The sequence below is a fragment of the Prunus persica genome, chromosome G6 (assembly GCF_000346465.2).
Source record: "Prunus persica cultivar Lovell chromosome G6, Prunus_persica_NCBIv2, whole genome shotgun sequence".
Taxonomy (NCBI): domain Eukaryota; kingdom Viridiplantae; phylum Streptophyta; class Magnoliopsida; order Rosales; family Rosaceae; genus Prunus; species Prunus persica.
The window spans coordinates 14,983,479-15,010,166 of NC_034014.1; the positions used below are offsets into that span (position 1 = coordinate 14,983,479).

The 26,688-nt window shown below is 37.6% G+C and overlaps 2 protein-coding genes across 2 annotated transcripts; one reads left to right on the plus strand and one right to left on the minus strand.

Moving 5' to 3' along the window:
* LOC18778944 (cellulose synthase A catalytic subunit 2 [UDP-forming]) lies at positions 2,638 to 10,530 on the minus strand. Its single transcript, XM_007213651.2, has 14 exons — positions 9,952 to 10,530; positions 8,606 to 8,801; positions 8,293 to 8,522; positions 8,061 to 8,160; positions 7,768 to 7,954; positions 7,198 to 7,464; positions 6,708 to 7,053; positions 6,421 to 6,558; positions 5,787 to 5,912; positions 5,413 to 5,625; positions 5,061 to 5,334; positions 4,752 to 4,948; positions 4,306 to 4,656; positions 2,638 to 3,665 (listed from the first exon to the last, which is right to left on the minus strand). Exons 1-14 carry the CDS (start codon positions 10,030 to 10,032, stop codon positions 3,084 to 3,086), a joined length of 3,288 nt encoding a protein of 1,095 aa, XP_007213713.1. The 5' UTR covers positions 10,033 to 10,530; the 3' UTR covers positions 2,638 to 3,083.
* LOC109949651 lies at positions 22,797 to 25,264 on the plus strand. Its single transcript, XM_020565741.1, has 2 exons — positions 22,797 to 23,929; positions 24,213 to 25,264. The coding sequence occupies exons 1-2, from the start codon at positions 22,822 to 22,824 to the stop codon at positions 25,262 to 25,264; spliced, it is 2,160 nt and encodes a 719-aa protein (XP_020421330.1). The 5' UTR covers positions 22,797 to 22,821.

Below are 26,688 nucleotides of genomic sequence, written 5' to 3' on the forward strand. Positions count from 1 at the left end.
ATTTCAATTCTTATGCCGTTCTGCCTTGCAATTTCCTCCAAAAACTTTGAATTATTATTGCTTGAATTACCCGCTTTCTTTGCCTTCGCAGCCTTTCGGCCAATGAGCCTTGACTCCTTTTCGATGGGTGAGTCTTGACTCATTGGGGAATCAAGAGGTGAATCCGATGTCATTGAATCACGAAGTGGCGTCTCGTTTAACACAGCGGCAGGACCCGTCGGAATAATTATGAAGCGTTTGCAATATTTTACCACCTCCCAACATTCATGATGGTTGAAACTATTTTTGCCACCCCCGGTTGCACCGAGCCACATCTATGCTTGAATCATCTATTTAACAAAAAAATGGAAATGCAAGAAATATTTAAAATATATTGGATATGCAAGTAACAAAAAAAATAAATAATAATGGAAATGAAATTAACCTTACAACTAAATTAGAAGTGCAAGAAAAATTAAGAAACAATTGGAAATGCAAGAAATATTAACAACATATTGAAAATGCAAGAAATATTAACAAAATATTTTAAATGCAAGAAATATTAACAAAATATTTTAAATGCAATAAATATTAACAAAATATATATATTAGGAGATTAAATTTAATAAAACGAAAATTATAAAATACTTACCTCGTTAGTACGATTTTCCCCGCTTCTATAGTTGTCCATCGCTTTTGCCAAGGCATCTCTCCATTTTCCCAACTCTTTATTGAGAATTTTCCACCTACTAGATAATGTCATCTTCGTACGAGTCGACCCCGGAATTTTTTCACAAAATTCGGCATGAATTTTTTTCCACATATGAAAAAAATTTATCTCATTGCCGGACACGGGACAATGACAAACTTGAAGCCAAGCCTCACACAAGGAAACATCTTCCATGGTGCTCCAAGCCCCTCCGGTTTCGATAGAAGAAGCCATAAAAATAAGAAATAAAAATACAAGGTGAAAGAGAGGAAAATGTTGAGTAAAAAGTGAATAATAGTAGAAGTATAATAAAATGTATGAGGATTAGTGTTGAAAGTGAAGGGTATTGATAGGTATTTAATAGAGAAAAAAAAAAAAAGAAGTCATAATTTTATTGCCCAAAAAATGCCAGCCGTTGGATTGGATTCGGAGAAGCAGATCGGAGCGCTGGGGGCGTGACACGTGGCTTATGCCCGTTGGAGGTTGCGTCGCGCTGACGTTAGTGCACGCTGGTTTAAATTTTTTTTAGCATTGCACACGCCAAAGGTAAAAAAAATTTAAACCAGCACTCTGACGTCAACACGACGCAACCGCTGACGTCACAACACGCGGGCTAGACCTCGAGCAGAACTGGCCTTCGGGCCAGCTCGACTTCGTGGGACCCACTCCCAGCCCGGGCTTGGGCTCACTGCTAGAACTATATTCCCCCCCAGCCTTGGGCTCAGTCATTGCTGGAGTTGCTCTAAGGGTTTATTCGAAGGCAAGTCCAATCATGCTGCAACGGCCTTCTATTACCCTGCATTTTGATGAGGAAATACTATGTCCAAAATGATGGAATTTAAAATTATGAAAATTAATGTTTTAGAATTTGTGAAGTTTCTTCTTTCGCTAGGGCATGTTTTGGAGTGCTTCTGGAATTGAAAGGGCTAAAAGAGCATTATGATAGCCAAAAGCACTTCTGCCAACATTTGGCAAAAAAAATTTAGAAGTGGTTTTGAGTCATAGAAGCACTTTCTAGAGAAGCACATGCTATGTGCCTCTTCAGAAAACACTCCCAAATTCTTTTTCAAGAAGGATTTGGATTTCTTATGAAAATTTTAACGTTTTTACAATAAAACTTTTTTTCTAAAGGTGCTTATGAGAAAAAATGATTCCTAGATAAGCAATCACAAACGAGCCCTAAGCAGAGTATGAAATTTAAAACAGAAAATTTGATGTTAATCTTTTTAGAGGCATCAATCCATAAATGAGTGATGGTGGTTGGTAAATGTGTTAATGGTGGCGGTGGTACCAGTAACCTCATGTGTGATGCTGTTGCTGGGGCTGCTAGTTGTAAGGTGGTGGTGGGGTTTGGGTGGGATCCTAGTGCTATGCAGTAAATTTCCCTGAATGCTTGATAATAGATGATTCACTAAATGAACATCTTCTAAAATTTCACTAAAAATTTCCTTGTTTTTCTCCTAATTTTTGTCGTTTCTATCTAATATTTACCGATAATGATAATTTATGGGTTTGGGTGTAGGGTTTTTGCGACTGCCTATATGTTTTAGGGTCTTATAAGATTAGGTACCAATTTTAAATGACCCAAAATTTGAGGATTTTATGTGGTTAACCCTTCAAAAAAAAAAAAAAAAAACTCAGAAACTAGGCAATGCATGCTTGCCAAGGCTTAATTGGAGAATCCGTCTGCAGGACCAGCAGTTGGGCGGCCATTTTCAGAAATAACTCTCATCTCAGTCAGGAGCAGTTGCTTGAGCTAAAGTCATGTCGAAGGGATTAATCTGGAGAACTGGCGATCACGTCTGATTCTGCTTGGCACTTAATCACGAAACTAAAAATCGCTGTAGCTGCCTTGTTTGTGGCAGTGATGTTTAAACAGGTTTAAATGGATTTTCAACCAAAAAAATTTAGGGCCTACACCCACAGATTGAGACGATGGCATGACAAAATTTAGGCAGGAGAAAAGTAAACAACTTGCATCACGTTAATAACTCCACCTCAAAACAAGGACTAAAGTGAACAAGAAATTCGTTTTAAGACACTTGTATGAAACCCCAAAAGTTTGCAAGGGAATATAACAAATAATAATGCAGTGCTCTCTTAGGAATTAGACTACAAGCAAGAACGAGTGAGGACCCAAAAAAGAAAAAAGGAAAAACCCTAAAACCCACAGGAATGTAATAAAAGAATTAATCGAACAAATAACAATGTGTCGTCCCCCGGCCCTCTTTATCTACACACCCCCCTAAACTATAGACTTCATCCCTCAAAATTTCCTCTTGGTAATGTGGAAAACAGTATGAAATGTCTGTAATCGGAGGAACAAATACTTCTGCAACTCCAAAAAGATAATTAACTGGAACTGAAAACCACCCCTAAGACTTTATTCATGTATCTAATCACAATTTAACCCGCAAACCTCCAACACAGGGCCACCTTTTGACACAAATGGATTGACTCGAACCCACATAAGAGTTAATATTGAGGCCAGCAGAATGGACCAAACCAAAATAATGGTGGGCATCCTATCTTGTTTACCCAGTAAGCCCTTGAGGAAGGGGTAGAGATGCATAATGACCCAGAAGGCGAAAAATAGCCGACCAAACAATGGACCCCATGAATCATAGCCGTTATTGATGGCGTCTGAAATACCAACGACAACCCCGACTATATTTATTATTAATAAAGTCATGGGAGGGATCAACAATGCTGTCCACTTGAAGATGTAAAGTTCTGAAAATGCTCCGTCATCTGCTGCCTTAGATGTAACTGTGAAGTTTGTGTTAACACCAGCCAAAACTTTGAGTAGACCCTGGAAGAGAGCAAACAGATGTGATGAAGCACCTCCAATTACCCAGAACTGCTCATTTCTCCACCAGTCATCTATCCCAACGCCACCCCATTGCATCTCAAGGATACCAGTTGCAGCAATGGATATGAAGAGAGCCATGAAAATAATACTGGCATAGTTGCTTATCTACATATTCAAGTTAAGAAGCCAAGAGTTAGAACAGGCATGATTAACATAATCGAGTTATATCAGCTGTGTCAAGGATGTAATTTTGGACTAAAAACATAGGGATTAAAGGGGGAGGGAAATAATACAATGGTAGGCATTGCAAGTGTAACAACCTTCCAGTTAAAGTGATTTAGCAAGAATAAATACAGTAACAACTAAAAGCACTCTTAGCTCACATGTTTTTATTATTCTTAATCCAATATAGTAAAATTTTGCTCACATACTTCATACTCCAAAGGAACTTGAAGAAGTGGTTTAAGCTTGATAATGATACACTTAACTTTTGCACACAACTCACAGTAAAAAGATCACAACCCAACAAAGTTTTTTCCGGTTTAGCCATTCTACCATGAGAAATTCCTTTAAGCAGAATGCCACCAAGTTTTAAAAGTCAAGTATAGTTAAAAGCATATAATCATGGAATTTTGGTTCTAATAATCAGAAATCATATTAGCACATTCAACCAGCTCAATATGTTGCTAGAGACCCCAAAACTTCGTATTTGAGACCTATATGCAGCTCAAACCCTCATACCACATATTTGTTACATTTAGGCATCTTTCCCGCATGGAACAGGAAAAGGAGAGAATGGACTTACCTCAGGAACAATGAATTTCCCAGTCAGAAGACAGATGGCTGGCAGGCTACAATAGACAATCAAGGGAAGGGAGGTCCAAGGATACACAACTGAGTTTATATAGGAAAATCGTTCCAACCATTTCAATCCACCCCCATATCCATACCAGATTGGACAATGCCTACTCAAGAAAATCTCAACAGATCCAAGGGCCCACCGAAGAACTTGGTGTAAACGATCAGAGAGGTTAATAGGAGCAGATCCTTTGAAAGCAGGAAGCTTGGGTATGCAGTAGACGGACCGCCATCCATGGCAGTGCATCTTAAATCCTGTCAGAATATCCTCAGTTACAGAACCATATATCCAGCCAACCTGTTTGAGATTCAAAATTAGATTCAATAAGTGAATAAAAATGGTTTGAGGATAATAAGTTTACAAAACTTTAAACTTCTTTCCGAATTACTTACTTCCTTTCCCCATTCTGTTTTATCTTCATAACCACAGCTTATGACTTGGATGGCTTCTTTCAGGAGAGATGCAGGACTGACATCATGAGGTATTCCACCATTCTCCAGAACTGCAGAGGCTACAAAGACCGGAGACTGCCCAAATTTCTTCTCCAATTTCAGTTGGGACATATTGGATGATTTATTGGTGTTTGGCTCTGCAATATGAGCACAACTTAGTCATCGGATAGGTAAAAACTTTAAATAGATAAAGAAATAAAGAAACACCAATACAAGAATGATAGTCGCTTTCTTTGGTGCTACCAATACCTTCAATTGCCTCTTCAATATTTTCAAGTGCATGTATCTGCTTTGATGCTTCCCTCTGTTTCGATTTCTTCTTTTTATCTTTCTTTGACTTTGCATTCTTGCTTTTTCTAGACCCACACCAGAGGCAGCACCACTTTGGCCAGCAATTGCAGGTTCTGCTGGGGGGTTTCTTTTTGGTAGGTGCATCGTATCCATAAAGAGCTTGCCGTCTGAAAACACACCCAGTTCCAACATATATTGGTCCTTGTATACCGTCTAATCCTTTCATGTTGATCTGTTTTCAGTACCAAAATTAGCCTTTCCAGTAGCAAAAGAGGATAAAATATCAAATCAAAAGAAATCATATACTTACATCAAAGAATACAACATTCCGATTGGAGTATCTATCATGACGATCAATCCCATCAAATCTTTGAGGGAACTGCACATAGCAAATTTTCTTCCCTGATGTAGGGTCCATCATGAAACACATGGATTCTCTGATTGCCTTGCTATTGTTGATGTAGTGATCACAGTCCACATTCAAAAGATAAGGAGCATTTGAGATAATTGCTGAGACCCGTATCTTTAGATATAAAATAAGGGGAAAAAGTTGTAAATTCTGAGCCATAAACATCCTAATGAAAAAGGATTGCCAAAAAAAATAACCAAAGAATGGAAAAAAAATAAGGAAAAGGAGTCAAATTTAGGTAATATAGATACAAAAGGAAAAAAGTTAAGGCTTACCAGAGCATTCATGGCACCGGCCTTTTTATGGTGATCAAACCCTGGTCTCTTTTCACGAGAAACATAAACCAGACGAGGTAATTCACATCCTTCAACGTCACGAACACCATTATTACCAAGAAAGACCTGTAAATGAATATAATCTTTATTTGGTACTCTTCAGACCATCAATATATTGTATCATGCCTAATCCCACACACTTATCCATTGCAGCATGGGTGTCAAACATCTATGATAAAATTACGTGAAAAAACCTCCCTAACTACAAAAAAGGCAATTACCAAAAAGCAAATAAAAGGTACAACTAACTGAAAATTCTGCAAGAAGCTGGAATTTGTGTATGCTCTTGATATGTGGTACAGCAATACTACCTTAAAACATAAATAAATAAATATATATATATATATGTGCGTATATCAATTACACATAATAATCCTCAGCAATCCAAAGGCACATTGACTCTCAAGAAATATTAACCAAGAATTCTAAAAAACAGCATTCAGGAGAAGAATTACTTTGGAACTGACACAATTCTTCCAAAAAGAAAATATGAGAAACAAAAAATGCCACATCTTTTTTAGGGTATTATCAAAAATAGCAGTCAATAACTTGAAAAAAAGAAATATAATCCCACCTGAATCATGCCAGGATGGTCTCGTACATTGTTCCCAGGCCAAGGAGTCCCATCCTGCATTGTCCAGCCATCCTCAGGAACCTTTTGTGCCATGGCTACCAAGCCATTAATTCTAACTTTAAATTCTTCATATTCTCTCTGCACAAACATTAGAATAAAATTATTTATGCAACCTCTAAAGGTATTTGACCAGAACTATTAGAGAAAAGAAAAAAACCCGAAAACGATTTTTTGAAAAACAATGCACTCAATTCTTTACAAGAAACTGCATGAAAAAAGTCACAAACCTTCATTGCACGTCTTTCCCTAACAAATGCTGGATGAACTTTATTTTTCAAATAGTCAATCTTTTGACAGAAGTACCATTCTGGGGCCCGGGGCTCAATACTATATTTCTTACAAAAAGGAACCCATTTCCTGGCAAATTCAGATGTCTCAGAAAGAGCTTCAAAAGTAAGCATGGCAGCACCATCATCCGATACATAGCACGCAACTTTATCAACTGGATAATCAACCGCAAGGATGGATAGAACTGTGTTTGCAGTGATTAGCGGAGGTTCTTTCATAGGGTCAACTGTACTAACAAAGATATCTACACTCGCTAATTCAGATGGCTTCCCTTCCTTTTCGTACCTGAGAATATAAGGAGCAAATGATGATGAAACTTATTCCTACTTATTTGGTTATACCCAAAGCAAGTGGGAAAATGCAAAACTTTCTTCCACAAAAAAAAAGGACAAAAATGAAGACAACACAACACTAAATAAGTTGACCAACCTGAGTGATAGCCGATCTAGGTATGTTTCTCGCTCTATTGGAGACCATTTGGGGAACTGATCCAGAATCCATGATACAGCAAACCATATTTCACATATGACTGATGTCAACCACAAGCCATATGCATCCTTCACTGGATGGAGAATTCTATAATGAAAAAATAAGCCAAGGATTACAAGGCGGAGTATTATTATCATTCTGTATGGATTTATCCTGCTCGAAGGGATGGGTAACTTCCTTGAAAGTGGCTGCCTGCCTTCATCCATCCTGATAAAGTATATCAAATGAATCTTGTAAATATACGTTGCATGATATAATGCAGGAAAACATATTCATTTTTCCAAAAATACTTGACAAAATCCCTATCATTAAACAATCAACTAACATCATTGGTAACTAGCACCTACGAACAATGAGGGGATTGGACTTTGGAGGAACACAGTGCTCTGTCTGTGTGTGTGTGTGCGTTTGTATGCGGTTCCATAATCCTCACGTTTCTTCGTCAGTAATTATCGCAACATTAACTGCATAAATATTTTTTCCTTGTATAAGTTTTGGATGGTCACTTACATGGGTAAATCAGGATCATCCGGTTCATTCCCACCAAAGTTTCCGCCATTGTTATCTCCTTCATGCTTTACAACCTGAAGTTTGTCATTCTGCTTTTTCTTCCACTCTTCCATTCGGTCTTTCCACGCAACACTCCCATACCCATAGACTGCAATGTCTTTCTTAGGGACCATTGGTCTAGGTTGCACTAAGACATTCAAAGTGCTAAGATTACTACTTGAGGAATAAAAACAGTTACAAGCATGCATAAACACAACACAACATCATGCAATTTGACAACAAAAATAACTTACAAGGAGATGGATCAGGAAAAGGCATCGGATGGACTCTGTTTCCATGACCCAAATAGGGAGGAACAATAAGAGCATGTCGATCTGAAGAAATTTCAGAATCCTAAAACAACAAAAAGTGTCACCATAAGGCTTAATCAAATCACAGCACACAACCATAAGGACATACACTGACATGCATGCACACATAAATAGATAAATTAAAAAGATGGCTTGCGAATTCTGACTGATTTACCTCCTCGCCATAGGTTAAGAGTGGGACTTCAGAACCCAGGGGAGATTCATGTTCTGAGTGTGTGGGAATTCTGACATTGCAGTCGGAACCACGGCCAATGTTAAGGCGTGAAGACAGCACAGCCTCTGCAACTTGATGTGGACCCATAGTATCAAGATTCCCATAATTGAACTCATTGTCCAAATCGTCAATGTCATCTTCTTCATCATCACCTTCAACCCTTGGACTACCTGCAAGTTGTGTCACTAGTTAAGTTAAAAGTTTCACATTCAGTGTCAAATTGAAGTAGCTGCATATAAAAAAATGGACTCACCTTTGATTCGTTTGTATCTGGTTTTACATTGAGGGCAAGCCTGATTTCCTTCTCTTCTCTCATACTCATAACAAGGTCTGCACACAGGGAAAGCACATTCGTTGCAGGCCACAAAGGGCTCTCCATCTACTGTAATCTCAATCTCATCCCCACAAATTTGACATATTTGCCCACTCAATTCTTGTACAGACTTTATCTGCAAAACAGAAAAGGCAATAATAAGGTTGACAGCTTACGATGTAATATAAATTCTCGTCTTTCCATCGGCTCTATAGATCCACCAAACATGTAATACAGACGGTGAGGCAAATGCACATTATGTTTTTTAGTGGGGGAATTTCTGAACCTTCCCAACCAAGTTAAGCACAGTTATGTGTAAACTTTATCATTGCGGTGAATAATCAGTTTGTCACTTTCAAAACCAAAGTAAATTAATAACAAGTAACACCTTCAGATAAAAGTTTAAAAGTTTCGCAAAATGATTCCACAACGTCCAATTAAGCTAAATTTCCTACACTTTGTTTCACTTTTTAACCAGTTTATCCAATCAAAACACTAATTCCACTATATACTACTGTTTCTTGAAAACATTTTTTCTAAAATAAAGAATAAATAACTTTATTTGTTTTAGCTCACGTTTGCTTTCTTAACCCCAGGTTCCCTGACTGTGTTAAAAGACTACTACCTACTTTGTCCCTTCCTTTGTCTATGGGTTAGCGTAGAGAAAAGAGAGATACATGTGAATGATTTCATACAAGACTTGGATCTCAGTAATGAAGATCTTCAAGAATAATTTTCTGAAATGTCTTAAAGAAATAAATTGTTACATAAGTTCATCAAAATTCCAACATCAATATACGTACAACGCCATTTCCAATTACATTGTCAATAAATAACCAATTTCTAAAATAATTAACCAAAAAATTTAGAAGATAAAGATAAAACCGCACAACAGAAGCTGAATCTAAATCCCCTTATCAAATCAGTTTTGTTCGGTCAGAAAGCACACAAAGCTGCTGCATTTCAACTTGAAGGACTCATCTTGGAAATGAGTAAAATTAAAGGGGAAATAGAACACCAAAATATGCATAAATAGATAAGCCAAGACGATCTTTCTATCAATAACAGAAACAAAAAACAATAATGACGAAAAAAATGTGCAACCCCCAAACTTGTAACATAAGTTCAAATCAGAAGCAAAGGTTTACAAGATTCATCAAACACCATCACAAACCCTAATTGACAGCATTTGCACTAGACCCCAGATTAGAAAACAGAAAAATGCATAAATGGGTATCCTCAAAACAAAGAAAAACATAAAACTGAGGGGATCCAGGGGCTCTTACCCGTGCATTCTCATCCGCATTGATGAGCACAAACTCATTCCTATTATGAGAACCAGCAACAAGTCTACCTCTTGTATCCATCGTTCACCAGAAAAAAAAAACACAAGAGTAAGGAAGAAGAAGGCGAGTGTTGAATCCAACAAGCCCAGCTGCTCAAATCTAGAATACCCAAGTCAAGAACAGATCTTTCACTGAGTCTGCTGGCCCCCAACTCGCCCAAAAGATCCACTTTTACTCTGAAGACCCACTATGGTGAGTTCCCATCACAAGAAACCCAAACCCCACCCACATATGAGATGCTTTTTATAATAAGGAAACACTAAAAAGAGAGTCTTCCGCGTGGGCTTTTGTAATTTGATTCCTGAGCAAGCCAAGTCTCCTCTGTCAAATGCGTGGTCTCAATCTGTGTTGCCAAAGATACCAATCTTGGAGAAAGAGAGAGAGGGTGTGTGAGGACTCCGTAAGTGGAAAATCACGAAGCGTAGGAGAGAAGGAGATAATGAATGGTTTAGAGAGAGAAAATAGAAAGAGAGAGAGAGAGAGAGAGAGAGAGAGAGAGATGAAAATGTTACAGCAAAATGCAGATCAGCAAATGTAATGTATGATTATGTATGTGATTGAGAAAAGCATAGTGAGTGAGGTGAGTGGGGCCCAGATTGCGGTGGTGGGGCTGAGTTGTGCCCCCACCGGAGTTGGTAAGAAAAATCAGAAACAAAAATATTTATAATGAAAAAAAACAGAGCAAATATTATCATGTCCCTTTCTCTTTTCTCTTCCTGAATAATTAGTCTGTGTTTCTGATTTGTAAGTTACAAATACTAATAATTTTGCTCGGTTCAACTTCTTCAAGTGTTTTTTTTTTTCAGGGTTGGTGTTCGTTTTCGGTGTATTTAATAAAAAAAGAACTGCCTCAAAATAAATGAATAAAAGTATTTTTGGGTTCATTTATTTTTGGCATCAAAAAAGGAAAATCCCCATAGAGAAAATGGAGGACAGAAGGAGTGACAGTGACTATTATTACTACTACTGTAGACGATGGATGGAGACGGAGAGAGAGAGAGAGAGAGAGAGAGAGAGGTAAGAAGAAAATAAAGACAGCCAGGAAGTAGGATCTGCTCACGCGGCGTAGATCGTGTCTTGACTGTGCTTTAAGTGTAAATTAAATAACTATTCTCCCTATTTTTGCACTAACAAATAAATACGGGCATGTTTGGTAGTGTTTTAGAAAATATTAAAAGCGATTTTAATATTATTTTAGTAAAAAAAATTAAAATTATTAATCGGTCATAAAAGTATTTTATGAAGAAGTACTTAACACAATAAGCACTTTCATTTTTAATAAAACCTTTACGTTATTTTAATAGAAGCACTTCTGGAAACAATTCTTACTAGCAAAATTGCTTTCTACATAAACAATCTCAAACGGGCATGTTCACAAATTCATTGTTTTACTCTCTCTTTTTCTTTTCTTTTTTGTAGAAAATGTGTGATTTTTTTATGATTCACTGGTAGATAAATTCTATATGTGTGTCTGCAAATGAGAGCTAACTTGTGGCTGGCAGTGGCAACAAAGAAAGAAAAATATATATAAATTTAAAACAAAAGGGCAATAGGTTGTGGTTTTGTTGTAGGCTAGCAATTTGGGTTTGTTTGGCAAGCAATTAATAAGGAAGTCTAGGAATGATTGTACTAGAATGGAATCAAGCTAATACCTATATGTATAATGCATTTGAGTGAGAGAGAGAAAATCTTACAAATGTTGCCACCACACAAACCACTGAATCTATTCCACTTCATATTTCTGCAAATATGGCAAATTTGTGTTTCTTCTTTTTTTAATTGCAATAACAAGGTGGTCTTTATTCTTTGAATTTGCAAATGTTATGTCATGCTTTATTAATTATATGGGGTTACAACCATTTTTCACTTGGTTATGGCTCACTTCTTTTTCTTTTATGGAAAATTTCATGCACTTTTTAATACATGTCATGTGTTAAGATTTTCAACATTTATTTCAACATCCACGGTATTGAGTGATTAAATTTTTTACTTTCTATATCTAATTTTCACACTAAAAAGTAAGGACAATTATGAATTTGACATGAATTAACAAACGAAGCAACCCACCGATTGGCAAGAGTTGCATTGCATAGAGAGAGCCAGTTTCATAGTTTGAAGAGCCACCGGATTTTCTGATGGACGCACTTTTTGAGGATTGTAACAAGTAGGGTTTTACGGATACGAATTCTAAGAGGACGATGGGCGCTCTATTAGTAACTAGGTTCTTCCTCCCACTTGAAGCTCGCCTAATCATCTAGGATGTAGTATGGTTTTTCCTATATTTGTTTACTTCACCCTCATTATTAATAAATATTATCGTTGATTCTATAAATAAATAAAAGTAAGGACAACCACAAGTTTGACATGAATTAACAAAGTTAAGATAGGCAGACAGGTTTTCTCATTAAGAAAAAAGAAGATAGTAATATGGGTTGCTCTTAATTTTTCATTGCAAGATATCAAGGATTGTGAAGGCCATGGTTCACATTTTGGGTCGTAAACTAACTCAATGCAATTTGAGTTCGGCTCGTCTTTAGCTCAGTCAAGCTTGTCTCCAAAATTTTAAATAAATATAGATAAAGAAATCAAGTCAAACTCGACTTGTTTATCAAGCTCTAGCTTTGATATGTTGAGTTCATAAAGCTCATGAATTAATAGTATTTTGTCATGAGACAACTCGAGTTAGGCTTTAGTTCGACTCGTCGGCTCAAACTTTGACTCATAAGTTAAAACATTTTATATTTGTAATTATATTACGATAAAAAATATATATAATTAATAATTTATTCAATTTGACAAAGAGAAAATATGAGTATCCTTTTTAGAAAGAGAATTCATTTCATAGAATCAAAGTCGTACATAGAGCGATATGATACAGTGGTCTCATTAAAACCTTCTAAGGAAAATCACATATGACAAACCTCAATGAAAGAAAGAGTATCACACATGTCATGGACTAACAAGAGAGTCCGATTCAGTTCACTTTGGACCACTACAATAAAGGAACAAAACAAAAAAGAAACCCAATACAAAGATCACCCATGAGAGCACATCAACACATAAGGACTGTCAAAAGAATCCTGCTATGAAACCATAGTCATTTGTACAGCCACAGAATAGTGAAAACACCCGACATAGAGCATACTACGAGAGACTCCAATAATGACAGAAGAGGAGCCTCACAGAAGCATACCAACTCAATCCAAAACCCACCAAAGAAAATAGAACTCTTCAATTGGCACTGAAAAGAGATAATCTGCAAAGGACAACACAAAAGAAGAAACAAACACAATGAACATGCCAGGAAAATAAAAAACTAAAGGAAAAAAAAACCCTCAAAAGGCACACCATATCATCTCAATGCTAGAAAGGAAACCTCCTATGAAAATATCATAGTCATTTAGGCAGGCGAAGAATCAAAAGGTATCCTGAGATAGATAATAACGTAGAAGAACGCCACACAAAAAAAACAAAACAAAACAAAACTGGCCTCAACCACTTAACCTAAATCCAGATGTCAGGTGTTAAAGCACTCGCCCGATGCCAAGCCCATGAATTGTCCATATAAAGATTAAGGAAGGCTCCTAGGAGACCCCACCAAACCAATCTCCATATGCTTATCAGAATAGGCAGCACTACATAGACACTTAGGATCCAGGAAATCTACCCTTAGAACCAAGATATCACTACCAAAGGATGCCACAACTGGACTATGTTCATGTGGTGTGAGAACTAAGTGACTCTCAAAGGACCGTTCAATATCAGCAATGGTAGCATCGCAGTCAGAGGCCAGAGGTATGGCAGGAGCAAATATGAGGCCAGCCCCAATTGCAAGAAACCAAAACACCAAAGCCCAAGACTTGGCTAAAGAACAAGGGGAGGCAAAATGACGGGAGAGCAAAACAATGCGAATACACTAGCCCCAAGGGTATGGAGAGAGCGTGCAGGATTGAACGATACTAGGGCGATGATGATGACGACAACATGAGAAGAGGAGGCCAATCGCAATGACGGTAGTAAGCTGAAGAGACTGAAAACCAAAACCCAACCCGAAACCCAACCAGTCAGGACCGGAGGGATAGACAAGATCGGTGCCAACTGAATCTGAGACAGGGCTACGAGAGAGGACAAAGATGACGAGCATTGTCAAATCAAGGAGGACGGCGACTGCTGGAATTGTGAGGAAACCCTAATATTGACGCACGGCTCTCCTCACGTAGCCAGAGAGCAACCCCGTTTCAGTTTTCCAAAAAAAAATATATATATATATATTGTTATAAAAATAACCTGGAATATGTATGAATATTGAGCTGCACGTAAAGTAGATGAGACACAGCATTTAACGAGGTTCGGCTATGCCTACGTCCTCGGAGAGCAGCAGCAGTAACTTTTTCACTATATAAAATAATAGGGCTACAACTTTAGAGTTTACAATATGTGAGGCTCACTGAATTTTCTCTCTCTTTCTTCTTCTCTCTTTTCTTTCTTCTTTTTCTCTTCTTTTCTTTCTTCTTTTCTCTTCTTCTTCTCTCTTCTTTTTCTCTTCTCCCCTTTCTTTCTTTTTTCCGTTGGTCCCTCTTTCCATTGCAAGTGATATGCCTATTTATAGGCTAAGGTTTTGGTAAAATACAGGGAAGGGAAGGTTCCTGGAAGATGCAAGGAAACTTCCTGAATTGATAAATACAGGGAAGGGAAAGTTCCTGGAAGATGCAAGGAAACTTCCTCTGTGGGCTCCACCTTCAAACTTTTACAACATATAGATATATATGGGTATCTTGAAAAACAAAGTATTGGCGGGCAACTAGTATGATCCTTTATTTCTATTAAAATTTCACTGTTAAATTACTCGTCCAATACTCAATAACAAGACTTTATTCACTCCTACACAATTCTAAAGCGAAACATATCAATTTTGCTAATAAGGCCTAGCTCACTAAAAAAGGGCATTTACTTATAGACTAGAGGTTCAGGTTCTAACTCCCATGACATCTTTGTTTTGTGTGTGTATAAGAAACCCCCTCCATCTAGTTTAGACTATCACTTGTACTAAAAAAACACGTGTCCATTTTCAATTACAATATGAAATGTCCTAAATGTTTCATCCACACAACTTAAGCCTGTATATAAACAACTCATCTTTTCAAGAGTTAAAAACAAACATAAATTTTCTAATATGTATGTGCATTTTTATACATTATACTCTTGATTTCGTTCTCACACTAGATTCAAATGAAAGTTTCAAGTTGTTGATGTAGCTACCATCTGAATAAGGATTGTACTTGGTCATGTCCCTTTTTTTTTTATGAATGGATCATTTCATCAATTGTCTTTCTCTTTCTCTCTCTTTGAGAGCTCCTACACCAAATCTAAATCGAACAACCTCTGATATGGTTTCCCTCATAATTGTCAACCATGTCAATTGGTAACACGCCAAGTACGATGGCAGGGCTAGGTATGACAACACCCAAGTCACTACAGTAATTCTCGAAAATTGCGAGTACATCACAAGCCAAAGTCATCCAAATCTTTATTTTTTGGATATTTAAGGGTGTGTGCGAGGGGAAGATTATGTGAGGGGTGTGAAAAGGTGAGTCATTCTATAGTGAACTAAATACAAGATCAAATAATTGTGATTAATATTATATTTCTTCAAGAGGAGGATACATATACAAGTACAAGTTGACTTTTCCTACAAGGAAAAGTAATTAACTAATTACAAGGAATCCTAACTAAGTAATGATTCTAATTAGATAACATGAATTACACCAAGAAATCAGGGATCACGGGATCCCTAAATTATGGCTCATGCCAACACATCTTGTTGAAGAATGGGTCAAATCAAGATCACTCTTCATAGCACCAACTGGTGATTGTTGCTTGATGCATCTACACATAAGCATTGGTTGTTAAGAATCGGGGGAGCTAGGGTCACGTTTTGATTTGGGTTATGTCTAGATAGTAGAAGGAGAAGGCCATTAGTTTGTTTGTGGTATTTGCAAACATCATCTCGTATTGAGATGGACTTCATGGGTTGAAGTTAAAGTGAAAGGTTTGAAATTTTACATAAAAAAAATTATAAGTCAACATCATCTCATTTTTTGTCAAACGGTTAAGTGAGCATCTCCAACCGATATGTCAAATTGCCACATGAACATGAAATGACAAAAATTGAAGGTTAAAGTTGCTCTAATTGAGTAGTCAAATCTTACACGGATTTGAAGGCTGGAAGAGATATTTTAAAATTAATATATCAAAAAGCTTGATGTCAAATATTATTTTAATTTTTTTCTAGTCATAGACCCCACTATCATTTATTCTCTTTTAAAACTTTATGCATCCCATTTGCTTTTAAAAATATAATAAAATAATATGATATTTGGCATTTCGGGTGGAGTTAAATTTTTTCCAAAGTGTCAAATTGCCACATAAGCCATCAAATTCAAATTCAACAGTTTGCATTTGACATCTCCCTTGGAAATACTCTTAGAAGTTATTTTGCAAATGGGTAAATTTATCTTTAAAACTTCGAAGATAAAGTGGATGGGGGAATAGGAATTGGGGATGGAAATAGCAGCATTATTAAAACACAGTTAGGTCACACCTCTTGCGTTTTTTGCTGACATGAAATGGAATCTACTATCCATATTTTGCAAGACTGCCTTTTTGCTCTTGGTGTTTGGACTAGCTCCTCTTCGGGTGGTTCTAGAGCACAATCTCTAGATTGGGGAATACATGACTGGTTTTTATGCTGTTCAGAGAATCTCCCTCATGCTGTCGACAACATCTATTCCACACAAGTTGAAGCAATAGCTACCTGAGAGGGTGTAGTGTTGGCGGTGGAAAAGGGTTTCACTAATTTTATTTTTAAGAGCGATTCTCTCCAGACCCATATACATCGTACTACAAATATGGTGGCTGATTGGCTTGCACGCTTTGGCCGGAATATTAGCACAGTCATCACCTAGTTCGAGGAACCACCAGATTTTGTCGTTGATCTTTTATTTGAGGATTGTAACTAGGAATTTTGTTACTGTTGCCGCTTGCGGTTGAGCGGATACGGCTACTTTGTTAGCCTGACATCCAAACCCATTAGAGTGGAGACACTCGCCTAATCCCTGACTACATAACTTGGTTTTTGTATTTGTTACTTTCCTATTCAATAAATACCATTGCCTTTTCTCAAAAAAAAAAAAAAAAAAAAGGTTTGTTGGGTGTGAATGGACTTTTTTTATTATTTATAAAACGTTTTTACAGGATTGAAATACGGATAGAGCTACAAATTAATTTTGGTTAAATATGTTTTCTATCCTATTATTTTGCTCAAATTTCAAGTTTGATCCATGTGTTTCTAATTTAGGCAATTTAGTTTTTTTATTTATTTAAGATGTTTATAATGTTGGTCCTTTCCATAAAATTTTGAGAAATTAGAGTTAGATTTGTTTTAATTCAATATTTTGAATTACTTAAGAGCTTTAGTTATCTTCATTAGGGGAAAATTATACAATTTAGCAAATGAACCTATTTGATGAAATTGAACAAAAAGGGCCAACCTTGTAAACAAATTAAAACCAACCTTGTAAACAAATTAAAACCATGGATTAAATTTTCAAAATTAAAAACAAAGGGACCGGAATTTGATATCCAAGCAAACTCATACACGAAAATTATGTTTAACCCTAAATCTTGGGGTTTATACATGTTTTTATCAAGAGACAAATATGAGCCGATGTTCCAAATCCCAAATGCAATGAATGAGGACAATGCCTCCGTAGAGCATTCACAATGGTTGTTTAATAGTTCAATATAAATTGAACTATTTTGGCATCTATTGAATTGAATTGCAGTTTTACTTACAATGGTAAAGTTCAATAGCTTCAGATCAATAGTTATATTTACTTACATAATTTTTTACATACTCAAATAAAATAGAAGGGATAAATTTAATAACACTAAAAAAATTATACCATTGTAATATTTGAAAGAAAAAAAAAATCTAATTGCTGTATTTTTTCTATTACATTGAACTATTGAATAACCATTGTTGATGCTCTTAACAACATAATGTATTAATTGTTGTTTTTTTTCTTTCTATTATTTATTGGCATATGAGTCTCATGATTAGGGTTCATCACATAGCACCCTCTATTACAATTGTATTTATTGCAATGAACTAAATCACACCATTACAAATGAAATTTCACTATTTTAATTTAATTTTATGCATTGCTATCCTCTTAGCCAATAATTCTTATTGACCTCTTACCTTTTATTAGGGTACATATTCTCATTTTCCTATGCCTTGCACGTTTAACACCCAAAGCTAATAATTTATTTGATTAACTATTCATGCACTACAATTTTTTAATCGGCTGCCACATAACATGTTTGTTGCTTTTCTTCTTTTCCCTCCTTCCCGTGCTCCATGCCACATGGCACATGGGCGTGGATTGTCGGTGGGTAAAATGCATACACCTAAAACCCTAAAATATATAAAATACAAAAAAGGGTTATTATGCCCATATATTTATTTATTATATTTTTCTAATACGTTTGATTACCTTTACAATTACCTTTTTAAGTTGTAAATCTGTGGTAGGCTACACATTACAATTACATTATCAAAAGTCGACTGTAAATGATTGTTAATCACACACGTCAACGAGCTATACGCTTTGACCCTCATCCTTCATTATTTTTTTTTGTCATTTTACTTCTTTTATTGGAACCTTCAAGCTTGCTTGCTTTTACACAACGTGTCTCCGAAGGAAGAAACCCATATGGAGTGCATGTGAAACTCTAGCATTCGCCTTCTAGTATGATTATGATTATGATAATGATATTCACTTTAATGCACTGAAAAAAAAAAAATTTAGAATATGTGGTTTGGGCGAGTTGATCAGAGCATTGAGTTCTTCTCTTTGTACTCAACTTTAAATCTGCCTTTGTATAAATTAAATTAATTTAGAGTAATTTAGATAGGGTCGAACTCAGGATCTTAAAATAGGATGAGCTAAATTTACCTTACGGGTGGATTATTAGATTTTGAGCTAAGCTAAACCTGAAAACTTATATACTAATTATAAGAAGAAGAAAAACTCACATGAGGTATTGTCCAAGTTAGAGAGAGAATGGGTCCGTCCTTGAGTTTAGACTACTGCTTGTTTACCCCAAAAAAAACTGAGGGTCAAACACAAATCAACAAAAACATGACATTTAGGGTTTGCTTTGAGAGATCATCTCAAAGTTATAATTTGGTAACTAACAGTTTGGTTTGTTTTAGTGAATAATATTTATCATTAGTGGTGGGGGGAGGGGAATTAATAAAACTTTCCATTGATTCATCAACTGCTGCCTAGTCAAATGGCCACATGCCACGTGAGCTAACGTGAGTATGGGGTCCATAGACAATTGAGTAAGTTCCAATCCGTGTGGGGCCAGAGGGTGGGCCCCACCCCCATTTGAGGTTGTCTCCTCCCGTTGGGAACTAACTAGATGGATAACAAAGACTTGTGAGAAAGAGGAAGGTACAGCTGGCTCCGTGTTGTTTGCTTTGGTGGAAAGTGAAGTCTGAAAATACACAAGAGAGAAAATCTAGTAAGAAAGAAAAGGCGGGCAGATGGTATCGTAGGAGGACTTTGGCCCCAGACAGTGTACTACAACCTAGCGCCAGTTATCACTTGCGTTTGTCTTTTGTGCTTTGCTTGTACGGAGTGAACAGCTAAAAGCACTGTTTAAACAAGTGCTTTTTCTTAAGGCTGTTTCATTTCACCTCAGATTTCAATTGATGTTGAGTCTTGACTTGAGCACTAAAATTATTAAATGGGCTCTCTCTCTCTCTCTCTCTCTCTCTCTCTCTCTCTCTCTCGTTTGTGGGCTTTGCCCAAACGCGTTTTCTAGAAATACATTAGTTGGGCTTTCTTATTCACAATCGCGCATGTATTCGCTGCATGCACCCATATAGAAAATTTAGAAATTTTCCATTTTACCATTAATCTTTAATTTGTCTAAACTTTAAAAAACTCTACTTTTCTACTCATCCAAAACGCTATAAATACCCCCATCCATTTGTTTAATAATACACAACATCAATTTCTTCTTCCATCACTAACAAAGATGACCCAAAAACCCTAGAGAAGTGTAAATTTGAAACCACAAGAAGATAAAGCTTTTATGCAGAGGTTGAGCGTAGATTAGTGAAGATGGTGTTATTGGAAAAATTCAATCAAATAAAAACATTTTGGAATTTTGTCTACCAAAAGTTTATATCCCGACAGTGCTGCCCCGGATCTCAAACACCTCAAGCCATTGCATCTCAAATCAAGACCATCAACCAACAATACTCTCTATGGAAGAAGAGAAGTTTGAAATAAAGGCAACTCAAACTCAATAAGTGGCTCAAATCTTGGTCATGCAGTGAGTGCCAATTCTTCATATCTTAACGTTGTATTCATAATTATATTTATGAACCAACTTATTTTTCCTTTAACCCATGTATAGTGCTTTCAAGCAAATTCATATTTTTGAATTATAATAGGCTTCTAAATAGATCTTTTGAGTTGTATCATGCTTGACACATCTTAAAATATTGCTCAAAATGGAACGATCAATTTCAATCTCCTATGGGAAGATCATCTTAGCATAGTAAGGAGACCATTAATTCAAAGGATGATGCAAAAGATGTGGTAATGGCATATTCCATGACTGGTGTGACAAGATAACTTTATTTCGTAATGAAATATCATTCCCTTTGACCCAAAAAAGGAGGAGAGGGCACCTATCTCCCATATATAAAGAGATCTTCTCCAATACTACACATACTCTCTCACTTTAAACAATTATCTACTAGACCAAACTCATTGTAACATGTGCAACCATTCCATTGATTTTGGAGGCCCTACATAATAATGAAAAATGAGGCCTTTTTTGTTTAACACTTACCTCATTTTGGACAAAAATTATAATAATTAGTTTCAAACTTAGGTGGTAAGTAAGTTAGTTGAAGTAAAAAAAGGCCCATTATATGAAAGATAATGAAAAAGACCCTAAAAGTTTAAAATAAAGCTCAAAAAGTATTAGTTTCACATATTGCCTTTTTTGCTAGTATACATATTGGACTGGAGGTGTGTAAGAGACCCCATTTTTTTAGGGCCCTATGCCTTCATCCAACCCGCACACCCTGTGAGTCGGGGTTGTGTGGAACCTTTCTATTATAATAATAAGAACCCCGACCAAACCAAGTCCTCCAATGAGTTCACCTTTCGCCACGATTAACTTACTTTTTGGTCTTCGTGCTCTAGTCGGGTTGAGGTGAGCATGAATATATTAGCTTAATGAGTTCTTCATTACAAGTATATATAGGAGTGACAATTTTTTAACGCGTAGATTTTGAAAGAAAAATACACATAGTTGGTTGGAATTCAAAAGTACAAGCAGTGGCGGACTTGCGCAGGCGCAGGGGAGGTGCCTCAATGGAGAGCAAGCAATGGAGGTGGTGGAGATTTGCCCCTTCGCACAGTCTGTGCTGTGCCCTCCACCTGTTTGACAAAATGTCTCACTCAGACTCAACGAAAATAAACTTGTGTTTTGCTGTGCGCGGAAATTTTATTGTTTTAATTCCTGACCAAAACAAGGTCATTTTGGACTAGGAAAAAAAAATGAAGAAAAGAAACCTGCAATATTCATTAGCCCTTAGCGTACAGGGTATAAAAAATTCGTTTTAAAAAAAAGGAAACCTAACCACCTAACCTCCTAACCTAAGCTACTGCGTGGTTAAAAAAAAAGAAAAATTAGGTTTTAGACATAATTAACTTTATTAATTAGTTTGTAAGATATTGGATATTTTGATTTTAGTTTTAATACCTAGGAAAAAATTACTATTTTGGATTAGCCCAAAGAGAGGCCCAGATTCGTTGGCCCATTTGTAAACCTATACAGTAAATGACGCTTTTGCCCCTGAATGTTTAAACAAGGCGCGACTTCTCTGTTTCGTTTTCGTTCTCGTTCGTTTGGCAGCAGCTTCGTGTTCTTCTCTGTTTCGTCTTCGAGCTCAGTTGTTTGGCAGCAGATTTCGTTCGTTTGGCAGGCAAATTTCGTTCGACGACGAGCAGCAACGACGAGCAGCAACGACGACGAGCAGAAACGACGAGCAGCAACGACGACGAGCAGTAACGACGAGCAGCAACGACGACGAGCAGCAACGACGAGCAGCAACGACGACGAGCAGAAACCACCACCAACAACGACAACCACTGACGACTATCGAAGTGATTTTCACTCTCTTGGGAAAAAAACAGTAAGAAAATGACCCTCTAACACAGATTTGTCTTCGATTTTAGGGATTACACATTTTTGCTGTTGTTCTTTATGCAATGCAGTTTTTGGAAAAATGGATGAATCGTTGGATTCAAAACTACTCTTCGTTTAGGTTTTGCTTCGTTTATAGGGATTAACCATTCAAAATCGTTGGATTCAAAATTTCTGGTTGTTTGTAGCAAATTTTGAACCAGAAACTGCAATGCAGTTTCTGGTTCCATAATTCAATTTCAGAGTGCTTTTTGCTAGGGTTTATGGGAATGTTATAACTGCTCATGAAGTCAAACGTGTTTTGATATTCAGTACTGTCTTTGCATTTTGATTTCTGGTTGTTTGTACTAAATTTTGAACAAGAAACTGCAATGCAGTTTCTGGTTCCATAATTCAATTTCAGAGTGCTTTTGCTAAGGTTTATGGGAATGTTATAACTGCTCATGAAGTCAAACGTGTTTTGATATTATGTTTTTGTTTGTTGTTTTGTTTGCATTTTCAAGGCTAATGGAGGTGTGTGTCATTGCCAAGTGCACATATAAGTCGGAAACCATCATGTTTTCAGTTTCATCAGAGTCATCCATGGTTGATATTTTGAAGACTTTGTGTCTGAGGTTTAGGGGTTTGCAGTTGGGTTGTTTCACATTACGGTATTCGGTGCCCAGTTATCCGAGTTGTTTTCTAGAAACGGATAGCGATTTGGACTTGATGAGGACATTTTTGTTGATATCAAATGAGAAGACTGTTGATATTTTAGTGAACGATTTATGCAGGATCAGTGAATATAGTGGTGATTTTTGTGTAAATAAGGAGTTGATAGCATGTGAAAAGGGCGAGTCGTCGTGTTCTAGTACTGTCGAAGACAGAAACGAGTTTTTGGGCAGGTCGAAGAGAGCAAGTGCTAAGCCTTTGTTGTCAAATGAGTGGGAGACATACATACATCATGTGGGGCAGAAGTTTGACGGTGGTGCAGAGGAGTTCCGGTTGAAATTGTGCAAGTACGCTCTTGAAGTAGGATTTAATTTTTTATATGCCGGCAATGACAAGAAGCGGGTGGTTGCTGTTTGTTCGAATAAGAAATTGGAGGGTTGCAGCTGGCGTGTTTATGCTTCTCGTTGTGAAGCTACTGGCAGTTTTGTAATTCGGACGTTAAATAATGTTCATACATGTGCGGGTCGGATACGGGAATCAAAAAGTAAGATGATGAGGTCTCGTGTGGTGTCCTCCCTCATTGTGGACAGAATTCGTGCAAAACCAGAGCTGAAGCCAGTTGAGATTATACACGAGTTCAAAGATTATTATGGTATAGACATTTCATACTACCACGCATGGTTTGGCAAAGAGTTAGCTAAATTGGACGTTCACGGTGATGAGTCGAAGTCCTTCAACGAGTTAGTGTGGTATGCGGACGCCGTAAAGGAAACTAACACTGGTTCTCTCTGCACTCTTGATTGTGAAGCTGGAATTAATCGCTTTCGACGGTTTTTTGTGTCTTTTGGCGGTTGCATTGCTGGATTTCAATATTGCATACCCTTGTTGTTCATTGATGCTACGTTTTTGAAGAGCAAGTACAAGGGGCAGCTTCTCTGTGCTTCGGGAAAGAATGGAAATCAAGGTATGGTTATTGTAATGTATTGCAGATTTTCATTTGTTGCAATTTTAGCAGAAACTGCATTGCAGTTTCTTGTTTCATAATTCGATTTTATTAATATTTTTTGCATGTCTGTGGGAATGTTGTAACTGCTCATGAACTTAAATGTGTTTTAAACTTAGTTTTAGTACTTGGATCATGGATTTGGCTTTTGGTTTCCTTTCAAATTTGAGCAGATTTGTTTTCATAAACTGCACTGCAGTTTCCCGTTTTTGCTTATACTTGTGCTTTTGGTTTTGTTTTGCAGGGTTTTATCCTCTAGCTTTTGGAGTTGTTGATTATGAGACAGAGGAGAATTGGACTTGGTTTCTTCAACATTTGGCTTCTGTATTGCTACCGATGGGGAGAGTGGATACCTTTTTCTCGGACCGCAATCAAGGTTTGTTAAATGCAATGGGGTTTGTGTTTCCCGGATGGCCTCATTCTTACTGTTATTATCACCTCAAACAGAATTTGATATCAAAGTACCCAAAGTCAGGTTATGGGAAACTGCTCCAAGACCGTGTTATCAATTTATTTAGTAGATGCGCATATGCTGTTACGGAGGAAGAGTTTAAGGTAGCAATGGAGGAGTTGGTGATTGTTGGGAGTTCGAAAGTGAAGGCATTTATATCTGATTTGTCTAGAGATCACTATGCCAACGCATTTTTCAAAGGAATGCGTTATGGGGAGATGGCAAACAGTTTAGCGGAGTCCTTTAATAATTGGGTTGGTGTGTTTCGAGATTTGCCGGTGCTACCTTTGATAGAAGGGATTCGACAGAAATTGATGGTATTGAATTCTCAACGACGATTTGAAGCGGAGAAGTGGACAACAGTTTTGTGTCCGGAGATGGAAACTAGACTCTGTGAAAATGCGAAGGCCGGTAGGACTTGGGCAGTTCGTCGTTCTAATTGCACTGTTTTTGAAGTATTTGCTGATTATTCTGTGATGGTTGATCTCGAGCAAAGGACTTGTTCTTGCCGTCTTTGGCAAATTGACGGTTTTCCTTGCACACATGCGGTGGCTGCAATCCTAGCAAAGAGAGATTCAGTTTATGATTACGTGGAGTGTTACTACAAAACCGACTTCTTTCGAAAAGCCTATGAGAGTCCTATTTTTCCTATTCCAGATATTGGGAAAGGATTGGGCAGCAATGGTTCTGCAGCTGGAGTTGTGCTTCCGCCAATTACAAAGAGGCCAGCCGGAAGACCACCAACAAAGAGGATCAAAGTTTTTGGTGAATTTAAAAGGCCATTGAAATGCAGTCGGTGCAGTGTTGCTGGGCACAATAGGAAGACTTGCAAGGCTATTATATGAACACTCCTTCTCATTTGACAATTTTTTATTTTAGATATGGTTTAGCGAATGTATAGTCAGTTTCTGCGTTTGAAAGGACCCGCCCCGAATTTTCTCAAAATCCGAGACGAACCCTTTGGAATTCCTGACATCACCCCGATGTCAGGCCCACTTACCAAAAACCGAGACTTCCTGCCAAAATTTCGGCAGAGTCTCCCCTATAAATTGGACTTTTCCCAAAATTTCAACCTGCATAAAAACGCATTTAATATCCACAACTGGCAGCATACACAATATAATTTCATGCAATTCACACAAATGGCCTTCGGCCTTCCAATAATTCTCCAACAACTACCAAACAATTCAAATACCAAATATGACAAATATTTAGTCTGCGGCTGCACCTAATAACCTTAGGCTGCCTACGTACCCTCCTTGAGGGATCAAGCCACACGTAGTTCTTCCCTAAAACTCAATTCCCTACTTGGGCGATACCTTATTTCATTTCTTTGTATTTCACATAATCTCCCCATACGCCGGTACAACCAACGCCACGTATGGGGCCTGTCAACACGCCGGATAACCTACGCCACGTGCGACCATGCCATACTATCATAATATCTCCCCATACGCCGGTACAACCAACGCCACGTATGGGGTCTGTCTCAACGCCGGATAACCTACGCCACGTGAGACCTGCACATCATATCACAAATCTCCCCATACGCCGGTACAACCAACGTCACGTATGGGGTCTGTCGACACGCCGGATAACCTACGCCACATGCGACCTCAACACAACATCATATAGCTCCCCATACGCCGGTACAACCAACGCCACGTATGGGGCCTGTCTCAACGCCGGATAACCTACGCCACGTGAGACCTGAACAACATATCACATCTCTCCCCATACGCCGGTACAACCAACGCCACGTATGGGGCCTGTCCCAACGCCGGATAACCTACGCCACGTGGGACCTAACTTTCACTTTGTGGTACTTGTAGCGAATCCAAAATCCGAGGAGGTACCTAAAGTAGTGCGTATAGCACTCCAAACTGACATTCTAGACTCTGTTGTACCCTTGTACAACCATATATAATTATAACTACATCAATTAATCCTAATATTGTGTAACCCTCCACAATCATCTAGCACCCGATAATCCCTCTAGGAAAGGTGAGATTACTCCGGGAGACTCACGGTCAACCAAGGGTCAAACTACTCTAACCCTGGTCAAACGGACCTGCGGAACTCACGACCTCCAATTTCCGATCCGAAGGTCCCTATGGGTTCTACCAGGTATAGGACACTTGTCCTGCAAGTTTGGTTCAGATCGGAAGGTCGGATTGCTCACGATCGCACGATCTGACGGTTAATATAAAATATAAACTTAAAATTATTATTCGGAACATCCGGGGCTCCGATTCACGATCCGTGAATT